The sequence below is a fragment of the Anastrepha ludens genome, chromosome 5 (genome assembly GCF_028408465.1).
Source record: "Anastrepha ludens isolate Willacy chromosome 5, idAnaLude1.1, whole genome shotgun sequence".
In the NCBI taxonomy this organism is placed as follows: Eukaryota; Metazoa; Arthropoda; class Insecta; order Diptera; family Tephritidae; genus Anastrepha; species Anastrepha ludens.
This window is the reverse complement of record NC_071501.1, coordinates 56262700-56273644: the sequence shown is the minus strand read 5'-3', so window position 1 is coordinate 56273644 and position 10945 is coordinate 56262700. Positions and strand designations below refer to the sequence as shown.

General features: G+C 34.2%; 1 protein-coding gene across 1 annotated transcript; it reads left to right on the top strand.

The window, feature by feature from the left end:
* The first annotated feature begins 1966 nt into the window (after nucleotides 1-1966).
* On the top strand, nucleotides 1967-8105 carry LOC128863768 (equilibrative nucleoside transporter 2). The gene is made up of 6 exons (XM_054103103.1): nucleotides 1967-2524; nucleotides 5791-6085; nucleotides 6141-6614; nucleotides 7133-7218; nucleotides 7286-7485; nucleotides 7547-8105. The coding sequence occupies exons 1-6, from the start codon at nucleotides 2207-2209 to the stop codon at nucleotides 7656-7658; spliced, it is 1485 nt and encodes a 494-aa protein (XP_053959078.1). The 5' UTR covers nucleotides 1967-2206; the 3' UTR covers nucleotides 7659-8105.
* Nucleotides 8106-10945: the final 2840 nt, after the last annotated feature.

Below are 10945 nucleotides of genomic sequence, written 5' to 3'. Positions count from 1 at the left end.
TATTCCCTTTCTTGCCTACATTTACATACACATCACCACAACGCAGACAAAAATCCTACATTGACCAAAGAAATTTGTTATCAATGTTGTCGACTTGAAAGTCAAAGCATTTTGCTTGGTTAAAAGTCAGACCAACAAATGAACCACATTGAAACAAATAGGCCATACTGTACTCCCTGTCAGTTGCTGCTGATTGGCGTATACAATTTGAGTCCATCAGATATGAATAAAACACAAAATGCATTCTTATACCTATATCCGCGAAAATAAAATTTACCTGGGCCATATACATATAATATAAATACTAGTTGTAAAGTATAGAAAACAATTGAAAAGCGGAAAAATTATCATTCGTCGAGAGAGATGAGCATATCGATATAATATCATCATATTTCGTCAAAAAGTATTTTCGTTTTACTCTGTTATCACTTTTTGAAAATGAATCACTCGTACTTGAATTCTGTTTTTTCACCCAGTTGCACAAAAGTGAGGCTATTTTGAAACTCCATAAAATCATAAACAATTCTTTTTGCGTTTTATTATTGCGAAATATATATTTGACGCGTTATAATAGTCGGAATTTTTTTAAATGTGAAGCTTGAAATCCTTTATATACATTTCTAATTTTTTTTTGCTCTAGCAAGCACATTAAAAACAAACAGCTGATTTTGACATCATAGAATTCAAAAAGCAAAGAAGAAATTATATGCGGATGTATTATATATTGTAATAATACTGATTCGTCTTGATTCTTGTTTTGCTATCAAATTAAATTTCTGTTCGACTACTTACAAGAAATTATATACACACATCCACTTTCTTGCCACTGCGTCATTTCCATAAAAACGCAGGAAAACTGCATTTGAAGATTTTATATTCATGTTGTTCTTCACAATTTAACACGCGGCGCTTCGTTTTTTGAGTTTAAGTGACCACATCACAATATTACCAAGCCATTCACTGAATTTTTATAAGCAATAATTTCCTTTGTGTTAGTTTTTTTTTATGTATAATAATTATGATACCAGACGTGACACTACTCAAAATCACGAAAATAAAGTAACGGTTTTCGGAAGGCGCCACCTTCTGTATTCATCTCACGCTCTTTTAGCCTCTGGCGACGATCCAGCATGCTTGACTGCGCTTTGTATGTGCTAGTGCAGTCGGGTGGCGTCGTGACACTCGTATTTGTTGTCGGCTACACGTACGATGCTTGATGAAAATCTAAAATTTTTGATATTTTCGTTTGACGCTTACTTTTTTGATCGTGTCGGAGTCTGATGGACAAAACAGCAGGGTTGTATTTAGCATTGAGGTTAGTATTTAGTGTGCGGTTGCCCAATAGTATATTACTCGAAAACACCTACATATACTAAAAATAAGCACAATCCCTATGAAATATGTACATAAATAAGCAAAAAATTTAAAAATTTATATGTAAATGAAATTATTTAAAACTGATATACATAAGTAATTTAATAATAATAAAGTTATGAACCCGAAAAACATAAGTTATAATTAAAAACATGACGTATTGCGATTTTTTAATATAACACAGAAAGTGGGTAACAAAAAAATTCTCAAACAACGAACAGAATAAGTTAAAGCAGATTACCTTTAAATTTTGTAAAATATCCCAAACTCAAATTTAATTCCCTTACTCAGGCTTTTCATCCACACTTTTTTTTATCTCTTTTCTTCTTTTTTTTAACAAAACTGCAATAGTTGCAAGTAATAAAAATTCATCATCCGATGAAGACATATTTACTTCTAAATACAACTGTGGATTGATCGCTTTTTGTTTTGAACGTTACCGGGCAAACGACAAGCACCCGACACGCACACATATAAAGTGCTTGTCCAGCAATGCTGGACCGTGACCAGAGGCCATTTGTTTTCGTTATTCCTAATGATGTGATTAGCTGTAGACGAAAAGCTTAAACAATTGCAAGAAAAAAAATTTCTCGTATGAACGCGTTGTAAGAGCAATGTTCATTTTTTATACATTCGTTACTTGAGATTTCTTCTGTTATTCTCTTTGTTTATAATCAAAGTGGCGCAGTAAATATTTCATAGATGACAAATATTTAGCAGAAGTGATGGTATTGTAAACCAAACGCAATTGCTTTCGCTTGTAAAAGAGACTGAGCTAAGTAATAAATGAATTAGTGAAAAAGTGAAAGATAATTTCAACTACGGGGATACCATGGCATTCAGGCGAAGGGACAAAAGAACGGATCGACAGGTGCTTGTGGAAAACGAGGACGTTCCACATCGCGATAATGCTATTGACAACGGCTTTGGTGACGATAGATTCGGAACAAACGCTGACAATAGCGATGAAGATGATATGAAATGTATGCCAACAATAGATAACGAACTAAACATTTCGGAAATATGCAATCACAGACAAGTAGTCGACTCGGATGCACCACCAGATCGTTTCAATTTCACATATGTCGTGTTCTATTTACTGGGGACAGCTACAATGACACCATGGAATTTTTTCGTGACAGCAGAGGACGTAAGTTAAGCATAATCTCTTAGCAGTTAGAAAAATTTCCATACATCAACTGATAAAAAAAGAACAAAGAATGCAGTAACGTAATGTTATGCAGTATCCACTTACAATGAAACACGATGACAAAATTCATGCGATTCAAAATGTGTAGATAAAGAAATGTTCTTTGCTTGTTAAATTGATAAATTCGTAGTGATGGTCTGTCCTCTAGGATCAGTGTTTAATATTTTATATTTCATTACTATTATAATATTGTCGCCATAAAAAAAGGGTAAAATTTACTTACGTTTTCGCTTGTTTCGGGTAAAATAAGGCCTTTATTTTAATGAAAACATATGAAACCCTTGACATTTATCTAAAATTTATAATTTAATTTACTTAAACAAGCTGAAACTCAATGCCACTTCGTAAAATTTGATTAAAAGAATTTAAAATCGTTTAAGACGTTACAGTGTCTGAAACCCAACGAGCAATTAATGGTACTTCAGAAATTTTTATAAAATTTATTCCAGCGGCGTTATTTTTGATTTTGTGTAGAATTCTCTTCCGTGTAGGTATCACTATTTTTACGCAAGACTTTTCGCGTAAGAGACTTTCGGCTACACTGTACCCAATATTTTCGTGTGGATGTTCAAAAAATATTTCTTAAATTCGCTCTTTAAACTTTAGGGAATCCGTCATATCCCTCTCATCTATTTTTCATAATCCTTAAATCTCTTGAAATTCGTAGGTTTAGCTAAAACCTTTCTTTTGTTTATAAAATCATCAATTTTGTTAATAAAATCAATCCGTCTTTGTTGGAACGAATCAGATTTATTGCTCAACGTCCTCTTCCTTCTATGGAGATTGTCTGAGAACTAACTTTTCTTCTAATGTTCCTATAGCTCGATATATTCGTCAATTTAATGTTATTAGTCATGCCGTCTTCCTTGACTTATGTTTCAAGAGCAATTTTTTTAAATCTTTTGATTCCCGCTTTATAGCTTTTGTTTTTAATTATTTCAGCCCTCCTATTCCGACGTATTGACCGAATAAAAATCGGCCATAAAGGAAAGCTAACCTATAAAATCTAACCTATTTTTCGTCACTTTCATCTTCATAATGAAAAACTCACTTTATTGTACTTTACTTTCTGCACAGTCGAGTAAGATTGGTAGACTTCCTAAATTGAGCACTGCGAAGCAATTTTTTAAGACCACTGCGATGATTTGACTCATCAACTTCTGTGATGACCAATTTGCGTTTCATAAAAAACCGTTCGCCATTCTGAAGCGGCATAAAATTCTTGATCCCTCCCCTTGTGAAACAATACCCAGACACCTGCCAAAAATATGGAGCCAGTTACATACATATATACATATAAATACTTACCATCGTTTGGCGCTACAGCTCCTTGTTAGCGGTGAACGACTTTTCGCCATTCTTGATGTTCTTGCTGTCTTCTCCCAGTTTCTGACTCCGATTTTTGTAAGGTAATCTGCTACTTCAGCTTTCCACCGTAATCTGTGTCTTCCTTGGTCTCTTAAGCCTGCATCCTTCGTCTTGAGTAATCTATTCTGCACTTTAACCACCTGCATGCGCGACCTACCATCTGACCCTTTGGGATTTAAGAAATCTCAGTACGTCCTCCCTTATATTAACTCATTAATCTTGTCACTGCTTCTTATTCTCTACTCGTCTTTTTCTTTTACAGGTCCATGCACTTCCTTCTCTTTATTTTATTTATTAACTGTTTATTATTAACAATTTTCAATCTCTGTATACTTATACTCTTTTTACAGTATTTTTTTCACATATCCCATATACTAATTTTACAAAAGATTTTAAAAATTATTTATGCTGTTACATTTTCTTATATTATTTCATTATTTATTATACATTTTTAATCCTTAATGAAACAGATATTGACGTTAAAGATCTTATTATGTTTTCCGAATTCCGTTCTGAATTTACTAAAGTCCCTGCAAGTGTTTTCATCAATCTGTGATAATGAGAGCAGCGGTTTTATCAATATGCTCTGGAATTAGAGGTCTTCTGTACGTAAACGTCCTTGAATCGTGTTTTTGGATACATTAACACCACCTTTTCTTAAAACTGCTTCAGCTTCACGCAACGATAAATTCGGCTTTGTCACAAACAAATCAATGATCTGATCTTCACCCGACATGCGTATATGTAGAGATGGCAAGCCCAGCGGTAGCCGAAATGTAACTAATCCGACGGGGTGATGATAATATCTACTAAAGCAATAATATAAAAATGTCCCAATAGCGTTTCGTTGATTGTGCCGAATGGGTTGGTGCTTGACTACCATTCGGAATTCACAGAGAGAACGTTGGTTCGAATCTCGGTGAAACACCAAAATTAAGAAAAACATTTTTCTAATAGCGGTCGTCCCTCAGCAGGCAATGGCAAACTTCCGAGTGTATTTCTGCCATGAAAAAGCTCCTCATAAAAATATCTGTCGTTCGGAGTCGGCTTGAAACTGTAGGTCCCTCCATTTGTGGAACAACATCAAGAGGCACACCACAAATAGGAGGAGGAGCTCGGCCAAACAACCAAAAAGGGTGTACGCGCCGATTATATGTAATATATATATACATAGACCAACCTGTACAAGTAGATTCAAAATACGCCAGGTTATCCTTCAGGTTGATTTCGCTAAGATCGTTAAAATGTGTGGGCTGTCGTAGCAATGACAACTACTAATATAAATTTTCCAATAATAGGTGTTATTGATGAATGGATTGCGCTATCGAGAGATGATTAACGATTTTTTATGGCCGAAATTGGATGGTATTGATCTGGACAGCGTTTATTTTCAACAAGACGACGCTACGTGCCACACAAGCAACGAAACCATTGATCTTTTACGGGAAAAGTTTCCGCACCGTGTTCTTTCTCAAAGAGGTGTTCACAATTGGCCACCGAGATCTTGTGCTACGTGAAAGAGTAGGTCTTCGCCAACAGCCCAGGGTCGATTCAAGACCTCAAAGATGGAATTCCCGAGGCTATCGAGGTCATAGGGCAGCCACTTTGCAATTCCGTTATGGAAATTTCATGAAAAGGATATTGTCCTGTAAGCGTGGTCGTGGTAGTCATTTGCCTGATGTTATTTTCCACTATTAACGGCATACCTTCCTCTTTATAATGAAATAAACATCCGATCATTTATATTAAAAAATAGCATTTTTCTTTGAATATCAAAATAACACCTCTTATTGGAAAACTCTTTACAATGAATATTGTTTTTTTTTTTTAATTTATAGTATTGGATGTACAAATTCAGAAACACCAGTATCAACGGTACTACCACTGTCTTGACGCCAATGCAAAAAAGCTTTTCCAGTGACCTTACACTCGCTGCATCTATTTCGGGCACAACATTTCTCATTCTCAACGCTGTTTATGGGCACCTTGTCACTCTTAAAATAAAAATGCTCACAACTCTAATAATTATTTTAGGAATTTTTATAGTAACGACAAGTTTAGTGGAAGTAAATACAGACGATTGGCAAGAACAATTTTTTCTTATCACCCTGTTTACTGTAGTCATTATAAATGGTAAGTACGGTAGCTTCAATTGATTGCATATGTAATTAATTTTATGTTTCCCCAGTGTCATCGGCCATAATGTCAGGCGGAATATTCGGAGTAGCTGGACTCTTCCCATCGCATTATACAACTGCTCTAGTAAGTGGCCAAGCTTTAGGCGGTATTCTATCCGCGCTTGCTTTTATTTTAGTATTAGCATTCGGTGCTGCACCCAACGTTACGGCTTTGATATATTTTGTCATTGGCAGTTCATTGGTTTTACTGTCCACAATATGTTATGTGATAATGTCGCGCCAGCCATTTTTCATATATTACTGTGAGGGTCGGGACAAGTACAAAATTTTGGCCGATACTCCTTCTCATAGTCGCAGTGTTAATATAGGTGTACAATTAGAGCCTAATATTAGGGAAGTATTTGGAAAAATTTACGTTGAAGCAGTCAACATATGTATACTTTTCGCGACGACATTATCGGTATATCCAGCGGTCACAGTTCTAATGCAATCGGAAAGTTATGGCAAAGGATACGCTTGGAACGGTGAGTTTTTGCTCCTTGCCATAATAACATTACTAATTACACAGGCCTGCGAAATTTAACTTTTTTCAGTTTCTAGAATGGCTGTACTTGTTTCTTGTAGTTTTTTATGCGCTGAAAACGAATCTGACCTTCAAAATGCTCCATCACGTCAGGATTTTTGGTAAATTAGGCTTCATTTAGCCATTTTAGCCATTTTTGATAATTTTTCTAGGATAGAAAATTTTTTTTTCAATTTTCGACGAAAAGGTCGCATAGTACAACTCTTTAGCTTTAAAACCCATTTTTTTAAATTATTGTACGATTTTTTAAAAAAAAGTTATGACATTTTGAAATTAACAGTTTCAGTTACGCCAATAGACGTTATACCCAAGGCTTCATTTACCAAAAATCCTGACGTGATGGAGCATTTTGAAGGTCAGATTCGTTTTCAGCGCATAAAAAACTACAAGAAACAAGTACAGCCATTCTAGAAACTCACCCTCGCAGGACTGTGTTATTATTAACATTGCCACTTGCAGATATTTACTACATGCCAGTGGTCAACTATCTCTTTTTCAATTCCGGGGACTACTTCGGTCGCATACTGGCCGGATTGTGGGAAATTGTAAGTGGATAAATGAGAGAAAGTGAATTAAATTGTTAATAACTCTTTTTATTTTGAACCACTTCAGCCGCGCGATAACCCACATACGGTGCTCTTATTAACTGTGATACGTCTGCTCTACGTGCCCCTTTTTCTCTGTGCAAATAGTAGTATACATTATTTTTTACCTACTCTTGTGCACACAGATGCCGCCTTCATTATAATGATTATTACATTTGGTATAACTAACGGTTATCTGGCAAATATCAATTTAATAATGGCACCCAGGTAAAAGGGAGTTGATTGAAATATATAAACAATAGACTGATCGAAATGTCAATAATTTCAGATCTGTCATGCGGCACGAAAAGGAAATGGCTTCATCGATCATAGTCGCAAGCTTGAGTTTGGGGTTGGCGATAGGATCGTTACTAAGCATGGCTTTCGTACAAATGCTTTAAATGAATAACCTGCCAAAAGTGAAACTTAAATCTTAGTGCCTTTATTAATATAAATATGACTAATGATGAATGCTATATATTTAAATAGTAATTAGATTAGATCGGCGAAACATGCCGAATTGAAGAGTTTGCTGTATATAAAATCTGTTGTTATCTCGCAAATCTTTTTTATTAACCCGTTTAAAATTCTTTCATATCCGAAACTGTGTTTAAAAAACGTCCGTAAATACACATTTATCGCCGGCGTCATACAAATATATTTTGTTTATTGATTTTGAATGAAATGTAAATTATGAAAATAATTTTTAATTAAGTGAAAATTAAGAAACTATTTTAAAATATGATGTAAGAGTTTAAAATAATGGGTTAAGTTTTATTCAAATTTATAATACCTTATTTGATAAATTTTAATAAATCGATTAATAACAAGACTAATAAACAAAGCGACTTACGGGCATTTATTTAATGCCAAATAAAATCGTTTATGACAATATTTGTAATAGGAAGGTTTATTTGGCCGTCAGCGAGGGTCCTATATAACTATATTAGATAGTTATATTGAGAGAATCACTTGTTTATCTCACTTACTCGAAAACTCCTAGATTTTTCTTGTTTGTGCCCATTTACACACGGAAGAGAGAAGGGACTTTGTTTCCTGTACTGGCGACACGCTTTGCTCTTCTTATTCGTATTTCCAATCTTAAAGCAATTTTTGACAGTTGCTTCATTTGTTCTCTTCTTTTGTAGAAGAAAGTTCTAAGTTATGTGTTGGTTTTCAATCAAACGGAAGATAGCAACGATGACAAACATTCGAACGCTGCTTGGGAAATTCACGATTATTTTTGCTAGTAAAGTGGATAGGTACAATTTAAAATAGTTAGTTTTCCCCGCATTTCTAGATACTCAAGTTAATTATTTATATATGAAGTATTTTTAATTAAATTTTTTTTAAATCAAGTACAACAATTTATAAATATATTTAAATACAAAAGACAACAAATTATTTATTATTTAACCAATTTTTATTCTTCATGGATATATTTAAGACACTGTTGAACGTTTTCCGTTTTACATGTTAGCGGGTTGTAGAATATATTCGAACCAGAAGATGCTAAAGTAGTAAACGTCAAAATGTTGCCGAAAACAATTTTGCCCGTGTGACCGCGAATGAGACATGAAAAGAGAATTTCCAGTGTCTCCCTTCCAGATGTCTCCTTGTGTAAATCGGCACTTTGTGACAATTGTCAGTTTAGGAAGAAAACGTGATACAACTGTTGTGGATTTTACTGGAAAACTTAACTTGAAGTTTTCGAGCAAACTGGAGCTGCTCCACGGCGCTTATTAAGGTTACACATGATATCAGGCTTAACATTGACAACAACCTCCGAACCTTTCTAACGTTTCTGCCTTCGACTCTGTGAATCTCTTACTATTTGGCTTGAAATTTGAAAAAACATTCAACTTTACAGCGCTAGCATTGAGTTTACTAAAATCATACCTCAGTGTTCGTACATAAGCTGTATGTGTCAGTCACATCTTATCCCGCTAGGTACCTATAACTAAGGGCGTTTCCCAAGTTTCAATTCTTGATGATGATCTTCAAAGAGTACTAAAATATTGTAATATTAATATTTTTGCCATATTATTCTAGTTGTCCTTTTGTGTCCGTCAATAAATGTATAAATAACCTCAACACTGGCTTACAAAACGTTAATAAGTGGGCCTGCGATAATGAGTTGCTCTAAAGCCAAAGGAATGTGCATCTGTATTTATAAAAAGTCTGCAAAGAACTTAGGAATCATTTTTAGCTGAACTCAGAACTAACCACATCTTTAGTATAATAGGCAAAGTCTATGGTATGCGACATTATTGTGGGTTAGCTTTTAGCCAAAACGTTCTTAATACCAACTCCACTATGTGAACTGTATGCCGATTGTCATAGTATGTATCGTAGTAAGCTTAATGTCCTTTACAACATATTGCCAGATACGTTTATTGTATAAAACGCGAGTGCCGAATAGAAAAAGCAACTGGTAATAAATGAACATACGCGTTTATTGGCAACACGGAATTAGAGCTGCCTAAAATTACATTTGTTTGTAAAATAGTAAGTTATACCAGTGGTATGAGGTATAACCAAGGTGGATTTAATAAATTCGCCTTGGGTATAACCATACTCGGTAACGGTGAACCTTGCTCGATAACTTTGTTGTTGCTTTCACATGCAAACTTTTGCGAATAGAGAGGCATTTATTTAGTATAAAATACAGTTGCCTAGTAACAGAACGTCAGTTCTTTGTGATTGCTGTCCATCCCCTGCTGCAAAAAAATCAGAATTACATCGCCATTTAGAGATGATCTACCACATTACTTCTCCACTGATTGCTAATATCTACGTACATATATCCTTCTTCTCCCCGTTCTTCTTTTCGGAGAAATTGTATACCTTCACAATATCAACATTTTTCATATTTTTAGGGAGTCCCTCTGCTAACTCCATATACGTTAACGTTATGCTTACTCTATGTTATTATAAAGAATATTATTCATACGTTTAAATACGGTAAAAAAACTTTTGGTTAAATAAATAAATAATATGCTCGATAATTGTGCAAAAAGTTGTTTAAAATATACAAAATATAAAAATTAGTTTACATTTAAATTGTTATCTTTAAAAGATTTTCAAATTTTTTTTTGAACAATTTAATGTTTGTTGAGGATTTCAATTGAAAAATATCTTCTTTTATCTTAACGTACATTTACTTGGTTGAAGAAGCTTCCGTCTTCCGCTTGAACAAAATATTTTTAAATATTTGTTATCTATTTGCGTACTATGAAGGTATATACACGTTTAAAGTCAAGCAAAAAGCAGCTGAAGTATTGTTGAAGTGGTCCTTTTTGTCATTCATTCGAGAAAAAATTGTCTGGTTCTCAATTACGTGCAAGATCGCTCCTGTTTCCGTTCAAAATTAAAAAAAGACGTTTGTGAATATGCTCATATTTATTTAAAACATAAAAACAGAGTTTATATTAAAAACAACTTTGAAAAATGCATTCGCTTCTGGTGTTTACGGAGAAAAAAGTAATACAAAAAGTAAATCCGCTTTCTACGTTGTTGTTTTTCTTATATGAAAAATTAGAGTAACATATTTTTAAAAATGTTTATTAGTCATGTGCTGTAAGATCGGCGTGTAATTAATGTGAACGTACTTTTCTTCTTCTTCTTCTTCTTAATTGGCACGATAACCGCTTACGCGATTTTGGCCGAGTTTAACAAAGCGCGCCAG